General features: G+C 52.4%; 6 protein-coding genes across 6 annotated transcripts; 3 read left to right on the top strand and 3 right to left on the bottom strand.

Moving 5' to 3' along the window:
- Window positions 1-1,329: 1,329 nt before the first annotated feature.
- On the top strand, window positions 1,330-8,561 carry AKAW2_70348A (CCR4-NOT core subunit CDC39; the record flags this gene model as incomplete). Its single annotated transcript, XM_041682919.1, has 4 exons — window positions 1,330-2,052; window positions 2,137-2,461; window positions 2,524-8,432; window positions 8,496-8,561. The coding sequence occupies 4 exons, from the start codon at window positions 1,330-1,332 to the stop codon at window positions 8,559-8,561; spliced, it is 7,023 nt and encodes a 2,340-aa protein (XP_041547232.1).
- Window positions 8,562-9,471: 910 nt separating this feature from the next.
- Window positions 9,472-10,670, top strand: AKAW2_70347A (seipin; the record flags this gene model as incomplete). Its single annotated transcript, XM_041682918.1, has 3 exons — window positions 9,472-9,563; window positions 9,666-10,121; window positions 10,181-10,670. The coding sequence occupies 3 exons, from the start codon at window positions 9,472-9,474 to the stop codon at window positions 10,668-10,670; spliced, it is 1,038 nt and encodes a 345-aa protein (XP_041547231.1).
- Window positions 10,671-10,934: 264 nt separating this feature from the next.
- On the top strand, window positions 10,935-13,557 carry AKAW2_70346A (putative acid phosphatase; the record flags this gene model as incomplete). The annotated part of the gene is made up of 4 exons (XM_041682917.1): window positions 10,935-10,946; window positions 11,052-11,965; window positions 12,017-12,076; window positions 12,264-13,557. 4 exons carry the CDS (start codon window positions 10,935-10,937, stop codon window positions 13,555-13,557), a joined length of 2,280 nt encoding a protein of 759 aa, XP_041547230.1.
- Window positions 13,558-14,072: 515 nt separating this feature from the next.
- On the bottom strand, window positions 14,073-15,693 carry AKAW2_70345S (aminoglycoside phosphotransferase family protein; the record flags this gene model as incomplete). The annotated part of the gene is made up of 4 exons (XM_041682916.1): window positions 14,073-14,695; window positions 14,752-15,136; window positions 15,202-15,497; window positions 15,546-15,693. The coding sequence occupies 4 exons, from the start codon at window positions 15,691-15,693 to the stop codon at window positions 14,073-14,075; spliced, it is 1,452 nt and encodes a 483-aa protein (XP_041547229.1).
- A 266-nt stretch (window positions 15,694-15,959) lies between these two features.
- Window positions 15,960-17,283, bottom strand: AKAW2_70344S (uncharacterized protein; the record flags this gene model as incomplete). The annotated part of the gene is made up of 3 exons (XM_041682915.1): window positions 15,960-16,399; window positions 16,495-16,778; window positions 16,859-17,283. 3 exons carry the CDS (start codon window positions 17,281-17,283, stop codon window positions 15,960-15,962), a joined length of 1,149 nt encoding a protein of 382 aa, XP_041547228.1.
- Window positions 17,284-17,721: 438 nt separating this feature from the next.
- pex14 (putative peroxisomal membrane anchor protein (Pex14)) lies at window positions 17,722-19,082 on the bottom strand (the record flags this gene model as incomplete). Its single annotated transcript, XM_041682914.1, has 5 exons — window positions 17,722-18,459; window positions 18,518-18,602; window positions 18,659-18,911; window positions 18,973-18,979; window positions 19,053-19,082. The coding sequence occupies 5 exons, from the start codon at window positions 19,080-19,082 to the stop codon at window positions 17,722-17,724; spliced, it is 1,113 nt and encodes a 370-aa protein (XP_041547227.1).
- Between the last annotated feature and the right edge of the window lie 47 nt (window positions 19,083-19,129).

The following is a 19,129-nucleotide window of genomic DNA, read 5'->3' as shown; positions in this document are numbered from 1 at the left end:
TAGCCACAAGCTACGCTGTGGAATGGAGATGGCTGACGCTGTCATGTTTACACTGGCGTGTCTCTCGGGGCAACCGGCGGTAATATCACGGGGCAGCGTCAGGCAGCCCAATGACCACCTCATCTTCCTCGAGGGCCCATCAAGGGATATCCGCCGGTGGCTATCATTCTCTCCCAATGAACGGAACCTGACGAATGGTATGGATTCTTGTTCCTGTGACGCCCTTCCCACACTTTATTTGCGCCCTTCCTTGGCTTGTAGGGTTTTAAAAACCCTGAGGTCGGTCATTATCCATCCATGGATGTGGCTGGTCCCGAGGTCTCACTGATGGCGCGCGAAGAACGCAATTTACCCATACATTCATTCTTCCTTTCAAACCCTTTATTAACACCTATTCTGCTCTTGGTAAAGTAGGATATATCTAGTGCTGTGGATCGTATACGTGGTTCTTCGAAAAGTGTTGAGAGAAGAAGCTCCATTGCGATAACTCGCCATTATCTACACTAGGTCTGCTCGAGCGGAAATGTCGGTGACCATGTTGAGGGTGTCGGGCATCAATTATCGAGTAATTCTGGGGACAACCGTCAAGAGGGGATTCCGGTTTCCCCCATTTTTGGACTTTTGAGAGAGAGCGTAGATAACTTTACCTTGACTGTAGATAACCCGATTGCAACCTTCAACCCAGGAACACCCGATGACTCAGCGGTTATCTAAGCCACCGCATTGGTCCCGTCATGCTCACGTGCCCGGGACCCCCAGCCGCACTTGCCTAAACGTAGTGGTCATTATGCAGGAGAGACAAAGCTGGAGGTCGAGTCCGGTCGCTCGCCTACGCACTTTGCCCAAAACTATATTGCGCGTCCTTTCCACTGGTCGTTAATCTCAGCTTGAGAACCCCTAAAATCGTGATTGCCGGTTTGAGAATTTCCATCTCTCTGCCCGTATTCAACCACACTTCCCCCCTCAAACTTTGGATTGATCGACCTCCCCTACCTACTCTCTTCAGTAAGTGGGAGGAGCAGGACGCAGCTCTCTTTCGCTGCCTAAGGCCACCTAGTGTGGGCTTCTCAGGCACCTCCCGACCCGCACGTCCACTCAACCTCGCTTTCTCTGCCCGTCATTCACACCCATCGGAACTTCCATCCTGTGCCACGAAGCAACATCCTCTTCATTGCCATCGGTCTCTGCTCTTCCGCTGCCAGAATCCGTCGCTCTGTTGCACGTCTCACGATTGTTTTCCATCAATTTTGGCTTCGACTTTGCTTTTATTCTGTTGCAAATAATAAAAATTTGTCGCTCGCCTTCAGATCAAATGATCGCGTCTCCTAGATGACCTTCCCTCCCCCTCCTCCTTCCTCCCAATCGTCGATTGCTTCTGGCACCGATAAATCCTCTTCGACCAGGCCGGCAAGGTCACAGCAATCTCCTTGGGGTCCGTCCGTGTCCCAGTCTAGTGTTCGGCGTGGGTTGACTCCACTTGCGACCAACAACCTCTCCTCACTCGCCTCAGCTTCTCGGGGGCCACCTCAGTCCAACAGTCCTGGTCCAGGTGGTTCAACCGCGTCTCCTTTGACTTCCTCCTTTTCCGCCGTTCTGAGCTCCGCTAGGGGCCATCCTGTTGGTCGGAACGTACCCTCGCCAGCCTCCACGCCCTCACCGTTCGCCTCCTTTCAATCTGGCTCGCAACAGCACCAACAACCTGGGCAGTCTCTCTCCTCACCTAAATTCAGAGCTCACACCCCGTCTTCAGGGTCACATCTGGCTTCCGCAGCGGGTTCTGTCGCGGGTGGAGGAGGCTCCGGGGGAGGCGGAGGTGGGACGGGATCTTCCAGAGGCGCCACCTTCTCTCCGTTGTTGTCCGGTACAACCGTGAACTCACCTACGGGATTTCCCTCTGACAAGCCGGGATCGGCAGCTTCAGGCTCTGCTGCTCACGCGAGCCAGTCGTCGTTGACGAAGATATCAATCGCACAGGTTTTCCTGCTCCTAGATTCTATCACAGAGAAAGAGGGTAGAGAAAAGTGGGAGACCAAAGCTGCTCAAATTCATAAGGTAAGTACATCAGATCATAGCGTCGCAGACGTCAACCTCCTCTCTACTATTTGTTGTATCAGTACGATGCTGACTTGGTACCAGCTTGTTGAGTCGAACGGAATGGAGGTCTTTTCCAAATACTTTCGCCGCTTGCTTACGGGCAATGCCCCGCAGATTTTCCCCGGGGTCAACAAGTCCGTGGAAAATGCTGGCAATTATCCGCTCCTAGTTCAGGAGATGCAAAAAGTGTCTCAGGATATAGAACAGGCCCAAAAGATCGCAGAGACGGTAGATACATCCGAGGGAGATATCTTCCGCGATTTTGATCTCTCCACATTTTTGGATCACTTCAAACTCGATCCTCTTGTGAAGGTTTCTCTCGCGCTGGCCTTCAAAACTGCTAATAAGTCGGACTTGCGTGCTAAAGGTGAGTCGTTAGTCCGAATATCAAACTGCGTCCTAAGTCAACTGACGAATGCTTTCCAACAGCTGATGCGATAATTTCCAATTCCATAACACCGTTCCTGCAAAGTCTGGCGACGCTGTCTGATGTCAGCAAGGATTACAAGAATTCTTTCATTGGCATGACTATCGAGCGGTTCATACTGTATCCGCCTAGGAATTTCACAGATGAAGTGAAGGGGAAATTGGTGTATGCGGCGAACTTGCGCTATCAGAAGCTGGGCGTGGACATGCCATTTGAGGTTGCGTCTGCTCTTCAGATGTTTAATTTCATTAACCCCAGGTATACCCTTGTCCGCCAACTTCACTCAAGAGGACCGAAAGCAACCTCAAATGCCGACGCCGTCACTGAGACGATAAACTCAACCGGGTCCGAGTGCTGGGGCGAAGAGCATATTGCCAGTGCGCTGCTTTTCCTTGTGCTCTCTCAACATTGGCGCGAGTTCTCTCTGGAGACATTCCTCGGGGCTGTTCAGGCACACTATGGCGAGAAGCGAATCAATTGGTCTCTCATCTTCCGCAGCTTCGACCGTGAGGGCTTGAGGCTTGATACTCGACAATTCGCAAAGCTGTATGCGGTCCTGTTGGCTGCTGCTACGGATGACCCATCCCTGGATATTCAGAAGCTTTGGGGTGGTGATTGGGAGCATCGTGATACACAGATGTCCTTCCTGACTGCTTTCATTGCTTCCAGGACAGATGTATCCCAAATCCCCAACCTACGTGCCACCTTTCCCTCCGACTTCTTCGCCGATGGTCCCGAGCTCGTTCGCTTGCAAGGCGAACGTGCTGCAAAGTCACCACTCCGGTCCTTGGACGCTATGAGAGCCATATTCGATCTGGCATTGTTTTCCCAAGCATCTTGGGCCGCCGCGGAGAGCCAACTGATGATCAAGGCCGTTGTTCAGTACGATCTACCCGTTTTCTTGTGCTCGGCCCTCTCTCTCCCTCAGCCTTGGACTAGTGTGCAGCAGAGCTTTGTCCTTCGAACTTTGATAGTTTTCATACTCAAACAAGAGGAAGGATATCATTTGGCACTGCATGGGGCCTGGCATCAAGATCGGCAGTGGGTAGCAGAGCAACTCTTCACAACTTTCACGCAGGACCCGACATCTACTGCTGCCATCTATGAACATGCTGTCGAGTTTGGTTGGCTCGACTATCTCCTGGGATATACGAATGGTCTCGCTATGGATCTTGCTTGCTACGCTCATCGTAAAGGGCCCTTCGACCTGGAACAATGGGTTCGTAATGCGGCACAGAAAGGCCCTATGGATATGGGAAGCCTACTATCCAAGTTCCTGAGGATTAAGGCAGAAGACGAGCTTCACGTCCAACGGAAGGAACAGTCGGCTCCCCAGATGGTTAGTCTTGCGGTCAAAACGGTGTTCACGTTGCTGTCAGTTCTCGAAGAATATGTCGGTGACCGCGAAAATCTTACTCCTGTCCAACGGATATGCATTCAGACTTATCCGCGACTCATCAACTACGGAGAAGGTTTCGACGACATCATTGACGCCAACGGGGAAAACGGAAATTCGTTGCCTGAGGCAGTTGATAAGCAGATGCAAGAGCTTTTCGGCAAGATGTATCACGAGGAGCTCTCACTCAGGGAAATCCTTGAACTGATGAGAAGATACAAGTCCTCCCGTGAACCAGCCGAGCAGGACCTATTCGCTTGTATGGTGCATGGTCTTATTGACGAATACCATTGCTACCATGAATATCCCCTGGAGGCACTTACCAAAACAGCTGTGATGTTTGGTGGCATCATCAACTTCCGGCTAGTGGACGGAATTACCTTGAAGGTCGGCTTGGGCATGATTCTGGAGGCAGTGCGTGATCACGAAATGCATGATCCTATGTACAAGTTCGGTGTCGAGGCGATTGAGCAGTTGATCAACCGTCTTCCTGAATGGGCTGGCTTCTGCCACCTGCTCCTACAAATCCCAACCCTGCAGGGCACTACGATCTACCAGAAAGCCGAGGAAGTTCTGCGTGAGCAAGGGAGTCAAGTTAGGGATGAGCCTGGAAGAGCGGACAGTATTCCGGGTGCTGCCGTGAATGGGAACGTTGACGAGAACGCGACCGCGGATGGATCGACTCGTAAATTTGTTTCCGTTCATGTTGATCCGCTTCTCAGACCTGAGGTCTATCGTGATCCTGATGAAGATGTCCAAGACAAGATTCTCTTCGTATTGAACAACGTGTCTGAACAAAACATTGATGAGAAGCTGCGTGATCTCACGGATGTTCTTCGTGACCAACACCATCAATGGTTCGCGTCTTACCTCGTGGAGGAACGTGCGAAATTGCAGCCGAATTTCCAGCAGCTCTACCTTGACCTGCTGGACCGTATCAATGACAAGCTGTTATGGGCGGAAGTTCTAAGGGAAACCTATGTCAGTGTATCTAAGCTTCTGAACTCCGAAGCTACAATCAACTCATCCACCGATCGCGGTCATCTCAAGAACCTCGGTGCATGGCTTGGATCTTTGACCATAGCCAAGGACAAGCCCATCAAACATAAGAATGTCTACTTCAAGGGACTTCTCTTGGAGGGATTCGATAGCCAGCGCCTGACTATCGTGATTCCTTTCACATGCAAGGTGCTCGTCCAAGCCACCAAGTCCACGGTGTTTAACCCTCCCAATCCTTGGCTGATGGACATCCTTGCATTGCTCATGGAACTGTATCATTTCGCTGAACTCAAGTTGAACTTGAAGTTCGAAATTGAAGTCCTGTGCAAGGACCTCGACCTCGATCACAAGACCATTGAGCCCTCTGTCATCATCCGTGACCGCTCTGCTCACATCGAAGATGCGCTGTCTACGGCCAATATTCCAGATGGTCTGGAGGCGTTCGAGGACATGACTCTCACAAGCATCAATCAAGGAATCCGCCACGAGCGATTGTCGCCCGCTGCCATTATGTCGACTCTCCCGAGCTTGGACAAGATCCTTGTACTCCCGTCGTCTGCCAGCAGCATGGTGGACCCGAATGTCCTTCGGCAGATAGTGCACAGCGCGGTCGAGCGTGCCATCGCGGAAATTATTACTCCCGTTGTGGAACGCTCAGTTACCATCGCATCTATCTCCACCGTCCAACTGGTGTCGAAGGACTTCGCAATGGAGCCTGATGAGGAAAGAGTGCGTCATGCGGCTGGCATAATGGTTAGGCAACTGGCTGGTAGCCTGGCTCTTGTGACCTGTAAGGAACCGCTCAAGGTGAGCATGACCAATTACATTCGCATGATCCAGCAAGAGTATTCCGATCAGCCAATGCCTGAGGGGTTGATTCTCATGTGTGTCAACGATAACCTCGATGCTGCTTGCGGTATCGTTGAGAAGGCCGCAGAGGAGAAGTCTCTTCCTGAGATCGAGAAGGTCATCGAACCCCAGTTGGAAGCTCGTCGGCGTCACAGGGCGGCCCGGCCCAATGAGCCTTTCATTGACCCATCAATGAATCGCTGGGGCCTTTTCATCCCCGAGCCTTACCGACAGGCTGCAGGAGGGTTGAACAAAGAGCAACTGGCAATTTATGAGGAATTTGCCCGTCAAGCCCGTGGCCCGGCAGCGGCCCACGTTCAGAATGTTTCTACCGATTCTGGTCGACAGCTTCCAGATGTTCTTCAGGAACCATATTCGCCTATTCCCAATCTCTCTACTCCTGCAGAACAGCCAGCTGTACCCCATAGGACACCACAAGCCCAGCAAGATGCTCGGTTACAGCAGACTGGTCTTGTCGGCGCACAGTCTCAGCTCAATGGCTTCCTTGAGGCACAAAGCCCGCGTGAGAAGGTCGAGAGCATAGTTTCCGAGTTACAGCAGGCAGCTCGGAACGCTCCTGAAGAGCGCATCCGGGACCTTGGCAGGGAGAGTGCTGTCCTCCAAGAGTACAACCAAGCACTTCGCACTATCCTTGCCTCTCCCAACGGTGAAGAACTCGCTCGTCTCACTGGCCTCAGAATCTGTACGACTTTGTATTCGCAGACACCCGGGACATTAGAGATTGAAGTCCTCGCACACTTGCTTGCGAAACTGTGCGATATGTCCACTCTTGTGGCCCGCTACACCTGGGCCATACTTTCTGAGGTTGACGACGAGCACATGTTCAACGTGCCAGTTACGGTTGCACTCATTGATGTCGGACTACTGGATATTCGTCGAGTTGACATGATCTTGACACGTCTTATTCTGCAAAAGAACACTGCTGCCCTGGATGTCCTCTCCAACCTCATGGACCGTGTTCTTTTCAGCGAGGAACCCTCTGCTCTAAGATCTGACTTCTCGGGTAGTCTTGAAGCCATGAGCCAATGGCTTGCGGAAGATTCGGACGTTACTGTGGCCAACGACATCATTCGCAAGCTGCGTGAATCCGGCATTCCCGAAGTCGTCAACCCCCTACTCAGTGACAAGGCCAGGTCCAAGCGTGACCAGATGGAGTATATCTTCAGCGAGTGGATTGGTATCTACAAGGCTCCCGGTGCCATTGATCGCACCTACTATTCTTTCCTCAAGGATCTGCATCAGCGACAGGTCATGGACAACCAAGAAGACTCGGCACTCTTCTTCCGCCTTAGCATCGACATCTCGGTTGCAATGTTCGATCACGAGTCACAGAACCCTAGTGGAAGTCTCGATGAGGCTTTCCTCTACATCGATGCCCTTGGCAAGCTGGTTGTCTTACTTGTCAAGTTCCAAGGCGAGTCTACAGGAGCTGCCAAGACAAGCAAGGCAGCCTTCTTCAATTCTACCCTCTCACTGCTTGTGCTTGTCCTGAACCACCACCATGTCATGAGAGGCGAGGCCTTCAATCAGCGTGTCTTCTTCAGGCTATTCTCCAGCATTCTGTGTGAATATTCCATGAACGGGCTTCAGCAAAGCGATCAGCATCAGGACATGATGTTCGCTTTTGCTAACAAGTTTCTGTCTCTTCAGCCCAAGTACTGCCCAGGATTCGTTTACGGGTGGCTGTCGTTGGTCTCTCACAGATTCTTTATGTCCGGTATGCTGAACATGCCGGAGCGGGCGGGCTGGGGACCGTACTGCGAAATCATGCAGGCGCTGCTCTCTTACATTGGCGAGCAGCTCAAGCCGGCCAGCATTTCATACGTTGCTAAGGACTTGTACAAGGGTGTTCTTCGCATCTTGCTGATCTTGCATCACGATTTCCCTGAGTTCGTGGCAGAGAATCACTTCCAGTTCTGTAACGTCATCCCTGCTCATTGCGCTCAGCTTCGGAACCTGGTCCTGAGTGCTTATCCGTCGTCCTTCCACAAACTCCCGGACCCGTTCAGGGAGGGGTTGAAGGTTGAGCGTCTGGAAGAAATGCGGGAAGCCCCCAGAATCGCCGGTGATACTGCAGGTCCGCTGGAACAGGCCAACATCAAGAGTGCTGTCGACAGTGCACTCCAGAGCACCAATGCATCTGACTCGGTCATTCAGCAGATCTCTGATGCCGTGTACAATCCTCCCACCAAGGAAACCGGCCCCTACTACACGCCGATTAACGTCAACGTGGTCCTTTTGAACGCGCTTGTACTTTACATCGGTCAGAGCGCCGTGTCTGCAAATGCGACCAAGGGCAACATTCGCGCGGCCTTTGACAATTCCCCTCACTCGGCGCTTCTCGAGAAGCTAGCAAAGGCCTTCCGGCCTGAGGCGCGGTACTATCTCCTGAGCGGCATGGCCAATCAGCTCCGCTACCCCAACAGCCATACCTACTTCTTTAGCTTCGCCATTCTCCGCCTGTTCGGCACCGACTACTCGGAGCAGGACGATTCTGACATTCGTCAGCAAATCATCCGGGTGCTTCTCGAGAGGCTTATTGTCCACCGCCCTCACCCATGGGGTCTCATCATTACCCTGCAGGAGCTGCTTCAGAACCGGAGCTACACCTTCTTCCGTCTTCCGTTTATTCAGGCTGCGCCTGAGGTAAGCTGACCTTTGTCTGAACGGTTTATTAGTTCGTTTCACTGACGTGACATTTCCCACTAGATCGGCCGTCTGTTCGATGCTCTCCTGCAGCACATCCAGCAACAGAGCCCGCGGGCCATGGCTTGAGTGATCGCCAACCTATACTCTCTCCTCTATCTTCTTCCACTATATTAATACGAAGTATTTGATCATGTTTCCATGCCTTGCATTCAGCCGCGATGACCGACTCTGATGGTGTTCTATCGATGCCGCTCATGACAATGCAGCGCAAAAATACGGGTCTTTACCGGGGTGTATGATCTGAAGGGTTTCTACGTTTGCTTTGCTTTCCGTTGGCATGCTGTATTGTTCTATGTTTCTATTCTCATTGTTTCGGTTGGGTTTCTGGGCGGGGTATGCATATTAGGACGTGTTAGCATGGTCCATCGCTACATGGTGCTTATATCTTGTTCCTTTTTGCTCGTGTCTCTTACGCTTCATGTTGGTGTTTTTTTCTTATCCATTCCATCTACCACATCGGTAGTCTGTAACGATAAGTTTATCCTAAAAAAGATGAGTCCATGAGTATCGGTGCATACGAATTCGTAGAAAACAGATCTCAGTAAAGAGATGGTCTAGATGGTGAGAGAGCATATTGTTTGGTGGAGCAGTTCAGTCCCTTACTTAAATTGGTGATCGGCGTCGGGGAGATTCTCCGCGCCGTGCTGCTCGGTGACGTCGACGCGATCCTCGTACCTCTTCGGAACAAAACAATTGTTGCGGCGGTTCTCCTGTCGCCGCACCTCCCATTCCCGAATTCTACAGATCGATCAAGGAACCATGAATCCTGACCATGGAGCAGATCCTCATAGGGGCGTCGTGTCAGAAGTGATGGTATCAATTCCTCTCCCTTCTCCCGTCCATCGTGGCAGACCAGGAACTAACGACTTTCGCAAACACGCAGCACACAGTGACAGAATATCTCCGACCACTTGTATCGAAGCGAGCCCAAAAGATATATCTAGGGGCTTTTCTATTCTTCTGTACGGCTATAGCCATGATCGTCACATCGACGGTCGCGTATGGGGTCTTCTACTACAGGTTCATCCCGCAGGCGGGCCTTGAACGGATTGTTCACTTGCAGTTTGGGTGAGTTAGGCTCTAAATCACGAGCAGGCATTGAGCTCTTGATGCCTTCGCTTGATCTATGGTTATGACTGATGATTGACTCTTTCTGTTACCGAATTCTAGCGAAGGTCCTCCTTGGGGAATCGCAAGCCTGGGATCAGACCTGGTTTCATCCCTGCCGTACGATGTCCAGGTGGAACTCGAATTACCACGAACACCCTCCAATCTCGCCGCGGGAAATTTCATGCTAGATTTGGCCCTCCTTTCCCGTCCGTTCACGTCTGCTCCGCAGGATACGAACACTTCGATTACGACTCTCTCCCACTCGCGCCGCCCTGCCATTCTTACCTATGCTTCGCCGTTGGTGGACACCGCTAGTAAGATCTCGTTCATGCCGTTTTATGTGCTGGGATGGCACCACGAAGCGGAGAAGCTACAAGTGCCGATGATGGAACGAGTGCAGTTCGCTCGTGGTTCGCGCAACATACCGGAAAGTTTGCGCTTGGAGCTGCACAGCTCGGAGATAATGCAAGTATACAAGGCGAAGGTCATGTTCCGGGCGCGGTTTACGGGCTTGCGGTATGTCCTTGGTACCCCTTATATTCTCGGTCTCTTTACGATGCTGATAGGAAGGTTAGCTGGGTCATGTATAACTGGAGACTCACTTCATTCGTTGTCTTCGGGTTCCTGTTCTGGAGCATCAGCATGGCTTCTGCAGGGCTCGCATGGCTATTTTTAGCATCGCTTCTTAGCAGTCGGGATGACACATCCGGTCCTGTTGTTGTTAAGGAGGAGGATCGCAGCGCTACACCCCTCATAAAGAAAGAAGAGGAGGAAATTGACGAGCCGCTTTCCGATGTACCGATTGCGGAATCCTCCAACGCAGCGGGGAAAAGGAGGGCAATAGAGCCTGAGGAGGCCGTGAAGGAAGAGGACGAGGAAGATGATGACGAGGAAGGTGATGTGGGAAGTGCAGATGAAATTGCCCTAAACAAATATCTGTTTGAAGGGGACGCAGAAGATGGCCGAGGCGAAGAGCCTCTGGAGGCTTCTGGCTCTGGCACAGCCAGGGAGAGTGCTCACGCCCGAGGAGTGCAGAGACGGCGAAGCCATATAATTCAAGAGTAACAGAGATAGGCATTGTAGCTATTCCTTTCGAGATACCCAATACGATACAGTTGTGTACTGGTTTGAATGTTGATGAGTACTGGACTGCAGATGGAGCGATGAATATAGTTAAGGCAGAGTAGTTATCGATAACGGGTGGAGAAGGAAGAGAAAGGCGGGGGAATATCGCTGCCGCCCAACTCTGCCTTTGCCTGCCCCTCCACCATCTCTTCCTTCTCTCCTCAACCCCTGTGTCTCTCGCTCCAGACTCCTCACGCCCATACAATGCATATCTTAGTAAGTGGCCTATCTTAACCTCGCAGACCTCTTCTGGAGCAAGACCAGATTCATTTCCCCCAATCCCCCTCTGGACTCATGCTGATCACCATCCTCCGCCTATAGGTTGTCAACGACGACGGCCCGCCGTCCAACCAGTCCTCGCCGTACATCCATTCCTTCGTCCAATCGTTGCAGTCTGCCGGGCACATTGTATCTGTCGTTCTCCCCCACCAGCAGCGATCATGGATCGGTAAAGCCCACTTGATCGGGGCCGCCGTGAAGCCAACCTACTTCCGTCCCGGTACTCTGCACAAAGACGATGGGACCACACACGAATTCCCTCATGGCATGAACGAGGGCGATGATGACAACTACGATGGAGATGAATGGATTCTTGTGGACTCCACACCGGCCAGCTGTGTTCAGATTGGCCTGTACCACTACTTCCAAGACCGTGGCCCGATTGACCTCGTGGTGTCCGGTCCGAACTACGGCCGGAATTCAACTGCTCTCTTCGCCCTGTCCAGTGGAACCATTGGCGGTGCTATGGAGGCAGCAGTCTGCGGTAAGCCCGCTATCGCACTGTCGTACGCCTTTAGCTCCAGAGACCATGATCCCGTTGTCATCGCGGAGGCATCGCGTCATGCCGTTCGGTTAATCGAGTACCTCCACAAGAATTGGGCCGACGGTGTGGATCTATATACTGTCAATGTCCCCCTGGAGCCTGGTGTGAGCCAGAACAAGGTGCTGTACACCAACATGCTTGATAACCGCTGGTCATCGGGCAGCTGTTTTCGCGCGGTCGATGCCTCGGCCTCGGCCAATACGCCTGAGAAGCAGGAGCACGACGTGCGACACCAGACTGTGCCCGCGGGAGAGAAGGCGCCATCAGCCGTGGATGGAACGACCCCATTGAAGAGATCTCGCATCCAACACAAACACTTCGAGTGGGCGCCAAACTTCTCGGACGTGTACAGAAGTGTGGAGGAGGGTGCTCCAGGGAACGACGGCTGGGCTGTCAAGGAGGGCATGACCAGGTTTGTACAGACCCTATCAATATGCTGGTCAGTCCCACTAATGCGTCACAGTGTTACGCCGCTTCGGGCCAATTTCATGCATACACCTGGAATTAAAGGAGAGATTACGCTGTGAGTGGAATGATGCTGAGTCGCGGCGTGGTTGCATATAACATAGAATTTGCGCGTCTGTCAGATATACAAGCTAGTTTATGCATCTCGCGCTCTGCTGTTCGCCCCTTTGACTGATGTTTTTGCTACCACTTTATCTTGGTCTGTCTGTTATGGCTGGTATTCTGATAGATTCCATCTCATGTAGACCGGATAATAACACTGAGCCTACCTTCTATTCTCTCGTCGACAGCGACGACTCCTATGTCCAGAGTCTGATGGAGCGGGCGCTCCAGCGTCGTCTTGGAAATGGTCAATGTCGCGCCATTTCATCTCTCGCTGACCTTCCCTCTCGCACTACGCCTATCTTCCAGTACCGCGAATACGAACGGCTAGACTTCGAGCATGTCATGATGCACACCTCCACCTCTCTCGCCAACGCCTACATCATCCGCAAAGCCCTCATCCGCAAACACTACCTGTCCAACACCGTCATCAACTGGGTAACGAAACACCCGGACAGCGTCCTAGCCAAGCACTTCAAGCCCGGCTTCGACTTCGAGCTCGACTACGCCGAATTCCTCGACGACGCCCTCCTCGAGGCCTACGAGCTACGCGACAGCCTCGCCAAGAACGAAACCCTCCCCGACGAAGAAAAAGAATGGTGGATTCTCAAACCCGGCATGAGCGACCGCGGCCAAGGTATCCGCCTCTTCAACAGCGAAGACGGGCTGCGCGAGATCTTCGAAGAATGGGAAGTGCCCGACTCCGACGATGAAAGCGGCTCCGAGCGTCCAGAGCCCGAAGAAGAAGACGACGACAACCACGGCGTGGTGACCTCCCAACTCCGCCACTTCATCGCCCAACCCTACATCGACCCCCCACTGCTCATCCCCTCCTCCCACAACCGCAAATTCCACATCCGCACCTACGTCCTCGCCGTCGGCTCCCTCAAAATCTACGTCTTCAAGGAAATGCTCGCCCTCTTCGCCGCAAAACCCTACTGTCCTCCCTTCGAAGACGAAGACGAAGTCACCGACCTCGCCCGTCATCTCACCAACACCTGTTTCCAGGAAAACGGCCGCGCTAACCCTGACAGCGTCCGCCGCTTCTGGAACCTAGAGGACTACGTCCCCGGTCTCAGCGATACATGGAAACAGAACGTCTTTGATCAAATTTGCGCCGTGAGTGGCGAGATCTTCGAGGCTGCGGCGAGGGGCATGATGGTGCATTTCCAGACTCTGCCGAATGCGTTTGAGCTCTTCGGTGTGGACTTTTTGGTCGATAAGAAGGGTAATGCTTGGTTGCTGGAGTTGAATGCTTATCCGGATTTCGCCCAGACTGGAGAGGACCTGAAGGAGTTGGTTGTGGGCAGGTTGTTTGAGGAGACGGTCGATGTGGCTGTTAAGCCGTTCTTTGGGTTGCAGGAGGATGGGGATGTGAGTAAGGGGACGGAGATGTTGAAGTTGGTTAGGGATGTGGATTTGGGGAGGAAGGCTTAAAACTATTTGCCTTCTTTGTTCTTTAATGTTTAATTCTGGTTTATGTTGCTTTCTGGCGTTTTTTATGGTTATCTGTTCACTTATATAAAAGGGGTGCTAAATTACTCTGGGTATTGTTGGTAGATAGAGGTAGAGGACTAGAAAAAGTTTTGGATTTCTTTAATAACATCATAGTACATAAGAACGGATTCTCTATCCTACCGACAAACATCCTATCCCTCTGAATTAGTTCAATCAAAAGGCCACCACCGCCGATACTCCTCCCTCTCCTCCTCACTCTCTCCCAACTCCTCCACAATCCGATCCCTAAGTTCCCCCAGCGCAGCCCTACACTCCTTATACCTCTCATTCTCAATAAGCCCCTTATCCGGCCACAAACCGCCCAATTGCTCCTTCACCCCATCGACAAGCTCCGTCCCCGCCACCGCTCCATCACAAGCCACTCTAATGCAATCGATCTCCGCATCTGTGAACTCAAACGGGAACGGGACATCACCAGTATCTGGTAAATCTTCTCAATGATCTTTCATATCAACCAGCAGCGACATGAAATGCGCCTTGCCATACTCGAACATCCGATGAGCGAGGAATATCAACCCGTACGCGGGCGTCTTTCTGAACTCGATAGCTCGATATAGAGCTGGGTTCTTGGCGCGCGTGAGCTTGCGCCATCCGATGAATAAGTTCTGGGTGGTGTATTCGCGTACTGCTGCGGCTCTTTCCTGGGGAGTGAGACCGGAGAGATTTGGTCTAGGTAGTAGGTCGAGAGTCTCGGGTTCGAGGCCATCCGCCCAGTCGAGGAAGGCCGGATCGGGATTATGGGTGAAGAGGGGGGAGATGTGGGTTGATTGCCAGTCGATTACGGAAGTGATGGTTTCGGGGTTCTGCGGGTCGATGAAGATGTTGTCGTCGTGGAGGTCGTTGTGCCAGAGGTGAGGGGTGGTTAGGGCTGTGTCTTTTGGGATGAGGGATTCGGAAATTTGGAGGTAGTGGGATAAGGTTGTGAGTTTGGTTTGGGGGCATGGTTGGTAGAGCTTTGGGCCGCAGAAAAGGGCTAGTTGTTTGGGTGGGTGCAGGGATTGGATAGCTTTTGTTTCTCGTGTCACAACTGCTTGCAGAAATTGCAGTATATCGGACCCTACGAACGTGTCAGCGACTGCTCGCAGATGGGAGGGATTCTGACGTAGGATGTACATGGTCCTCTATCTATATTCAAACGTGAGCGGCTCGCATCACACCAATCGCGGCCTGTGGTAGGGCCGATGGCGAATTGTGTATGCTTGATGGCTTTGCCGTTCTTGGTGTAGTGGGTGTCTTCTGGTGGTGATACTTGGATGTCTTTTGCGTAGTATAAGCTACCGTAATGCGAGAAGGACACGCTCAGCCATTTCTTCTGTAGACTTATCATGGCAAGAAGCACTTGGAGCTTTTGGGGTAGTTTCAGTGTCTCCCAGACATGAGAAAGAGGAACGCCGGCAGCTTTCTCCATGATGATGAACTCAGCTCCGACTGGGTGTGATTGTGCATGCGAGTTCCATGTATAGACACGAGGCACTGGTGTTTCAAGCACGTTTCTGGCCTCCCCAGGATCAAGTTGTGTTAGCTGGACCTGGCATGCATAAATACAAGCTCGGATATACCTACAAAGTCCATGGTAGCAACCTCGCTAGCTGTCGTTAGATGCGGAATACCAGCATTCGGATTAGGAACCTTGGCTACGACTTCGCGGCCATTGTCCATCGACATGAGAAAGGCCTTGTTGAACATGCCGTCGGGGTACTTCTGTATGGAGGTGCAGTGAGTGGCTCCGACTGATTCTGCTGCGACACGGGCGAGGCTGTTCATGTCGAATTGGATCTCGCGCATGCGGCGGTTTATGGCTTCATCGACGAGAAAGCGGCCTCGTGTGAATTTGAAGAATTCATCGTGGTTGTTCCAGTCTAGTAGTGATTAGAGTCGGTTGGGTTGTGTTGGGGTGGCTTGTTTACCTGTCTGAGAGGAGGTTCTGCTGGCAGGAGTGGCATTGTAGTAGAGCGTTGATGCTCTTGAGAGTGAGCGGCATGGTTGCTTTAGGGCTTTTTGGGTGTATTTGATACGACTGTACCGACAAATAGGCGCGGTTGGAGATCGGTTCATCGTTCATGAAATGTGATGGTTTGGATGATGTCCCTGCCCGTAAACAAAGTACGTCTAGTTTAACATGTGATCATCAGGGTATCCAGAATTAAGGTCTCTATAATAGCAAGACTAATGAGATAATGGCTGAAGGATGCAGCAGCAGCAGCAGTGTGGATGATAAGTAGGAAAGAGGTTGACAGGGATAAGGGGCTATATTCCATTGACGTCCCGTCTACAGCCAATGCCCGATCATAACACTAGTAGTCTATAGACCAACAGAAGAATCATCCAAATCTCTGCTTAGCCAACGTCTTCAACCACCCAATCGTCTCCTCCTCCTTCTGTCTATATTGTTGCAATCTCTCCTCACGCTCCGCCGCCCGTGCCCGGAGTAATTCCTCCCTTCGAATCTCCCGCTCATTCTTCTTCCGCTGCTCCCTCTCCTTCGCCTTCTTCAATGAATCCAGATCATTCTCTCCAGACCCCATCAACTCCTCCTCCGGCGCAGCCTCCGGAGACCCCCCACGCTTCGCCTCCGCAAAGGCACGATTACTCGCCGCAGCCTCCTGTCGCTTCTCCATGCGTCGTTCATGAGTCCCCGGTTCCGCGCGCGGCGCTACCTCCTCCTGCAAGTATTTGACCTCGGACTTGTGTGAGCGCAGTTCGCTGCGATATTGGGCGCGCGAGTCCTGACGTGCCGCAATTGCGTCTTCGGCTGCTAGTTCTGCTCGTTGTTAGCTTTCCTGTCCATATAAAATAGACCTTTCAACCACCGTCTGGTAGACAAAGGAGCCTCAGTAAAGAGGGAATGAGACATACCCTTCCGCAACTCCAAATCCTGCATCGTAGGTATTGTAGGGCCCGAGGACGGTCCTCCACCACGCCCAGATGTAGAAGGAAGCACCGGACCGTATTCATCGTCGTCCTCATCTTCCTCCCCTTCAACATCCCTATCTCGAGTCTCATCCCCTCGCTCATTCTGTTGCGATTCGCCCCGATAACCAGTATTCGTACTCGTCTGCGCCTGCATTTGCGCAATATTCGTTCTCGCCTTTTCTAACGTAGCAGGGTCATACCACCCCTCTGCTAACTCCCCGCGGTTCCTGTAGTAGCACCATGTTAACTAAATCCCGTCCTCGCATATATGTACCTATCCAAAGAACCAAGTTCGTAATCTGCTTACCATTTCCTCATAAAGCTCTTCCACCTCCCCTTCACCTCATCCTCCGGCAAATCATCCATAATTATCCCCTTCTGAATGTCCAGGTACATATCGAACATAGGGGCGTAGTGCTCCAGGTCATATTTGGTGAGTTCGCGCGAGTTGAAGGGAAGGACTATGGGGGCTGCTGGTGCCGGTTCTGCTTGATCTTTTGAGCGGGAGGTATGGCGATCACGGCGGTGGCGATCACGATCATGGTCGCGGTGGCGGTCGTGTCGGTGATGGTGATGGCGGTGGTGGTGGTGGTGATGTCTGCTGCTGCGGTGTCTGTCCGATCTAGAGGTAGGATCGCGATTGGGAGAGCGTGAGCGTGTGCGAGAGCGGGTGTGGGAGTGGGTGCGATCTCGGTGGGAGCGCGAGTGGGAGTAGGAGTCGCGGGTGGACATGGTTCTTTCTGGGTGGGGGTTGTCCATATCTGAGAATTGTCATAAGGTGCAAAATATTGGTGACTTGTGAAGGTGAACGGGACTGACGTCGAAATGCCAAGCTTTTGGGTGCGGCGGATGGGCGTCAATCATGGAATGTCTACCGACTGATAAGAGCGGGTCTGCCCTGTGGCTCTATGCTGTTTTTTCGTGGTCTATAGGAATTGAACGAGCATGCTGTTTCTAAGATCCTTTCTTGTATATGATCGGGATACCTATGGGTAGAAGTGGTGTTGCGACATGGTACTTTCACGTGCTACATACTGTACATCCTCCGCACCATCCAGCAACGCCTAGACATCTCATGCGTAAAGTTCGTTCGATAACCTCCATCTAATTACAAAATTGGAACAATGCAGTTCGCTGGAAAGTGAAATCTTCAAAGTATCTGGTATGTGTTCAGCTAGCCGGGGCGCTCGACTCAGGAGCCGCGCTAGCCGTGTTGTCCGGAGTGCTGGTGGAAGGGGTCGAGGGAGATGCGGTCTTGGAGCGGTTGGCAGCAGCCATCTGCCAGGCAGGAATGGAAGCAGAACGGCCCAGGTGCGACAGAGGGCTGTTGCTCGCCGAGGTAGTGCTAGGGCTCGCGCTTGGCTGTGCTGATTGAGAGGGCTGCTCGGTTGATGCTGGCGCGGCGGGCGTACCATTGACCGGGGCCGCAGCGGCGGGAGTTGACTCCTCCGCAGGTCGAGAAGCAGTAGGAATGCTCATACCGCTGAACCGTCCAGGAGCAGGAGAGGTGGCGCTGTTGCCGCTGCCACCAAGTCTATTGCCCAGCAAGACCTTCAAGCTCTTCAATTCAGCACCAAGCTCCTTCAACCGTGTCTCATTGCCTTCCCGGGCGCCTTCCAGCGCCTTGGGGATCGCATCCTTCAGTGACTTGACCTCGTCGCTGATACGACGGGTCTCATCGTCCCTCCGTCGGGAGGCGTTCTTCATGTCAGAAACGAGGTTCTCAACTTCCCGCAGGGCGGTGTCTAGCCGTTCTGTGCGCGTCTCCTCCGCAGACTTCAGTGCGGCAGTATCTGTGGACAGTTGTTCGATCAAGGCAAATGCGCGATTGAATTGCTCATCAATGTGTTCCTTGTCTTGTTCGAGCTGGGGTGGGGTGGGGGGTGCGATTAAAGGTGAGATGTAGCGCTTAACCAATGTCAGCATGTTTCAATTGATCGAGCAACGTGAGTAATGAGACACCGACCTTGGTGATCGTGTAAAGTCCGTAACCTACTCCTCCCATCACCGTAGCCATAATGAACCAGTCACGCCAGTCCCGTTTCGGGGGCCTTGCGACGTAAGATTAGTTGAATACAGTATGGAATGGACATGAATCGAGACTCACTCTGGCGGAGCCTGCCATTGACCATAAGGAGGATATCCATAGCCTGCAGCAGGTGGAGGAGGAGGTCGGTAGACAGCTTGTTGGGGAGGCGATTGATAGCCAGATGATGCGGTTACGGCGGCAGCTGCTGTAGACGGATCTTCACCTGCTCGGGCGAGCGCAACATCGATCTCTTCTTTAGTCAGGTTCTTTGACTGGAGAAATGCGACTCGCTTCTCAATTGGCGAGGCGGCGACAGAGGGGTCTTGGAGGACTGCAGAGGCATTAGACGAGCACATGAAATCAACACGAAAATGGGAGTGTTGAGCACATACAGGTGACCTAGCGATCGAGCGTGAGGGTCAGCTCCGATTCCGGCAACAAGATATTAATCATAGATAAAGGCGGCACTTACAGCAGAGGAGATAAGCTCCTCGCGAACCATGATGGGCAACTTTCCCAGGAGCAGTAGCTCTAACTGGGTGGTAACAG

This window comes from Aspergillus luchuensis, chromosome 7 (genome assembly GCF_016861625.1).
Source record: "Aspergillus luchuensis IFO 4308 DNA, chromosome 7, nearly complete sequence".
NCBI lineage: Eukaryota > Fungi > Ascomycota > Eurotiomycetes > Eurotiales > Aspergillaceae > Aspergillus > Aspergillus luchuensis.
Note: the sequence above shows the minus strand (reverse complement) of the source record. Positions and strands in the feature narration are given on the sequence as shown.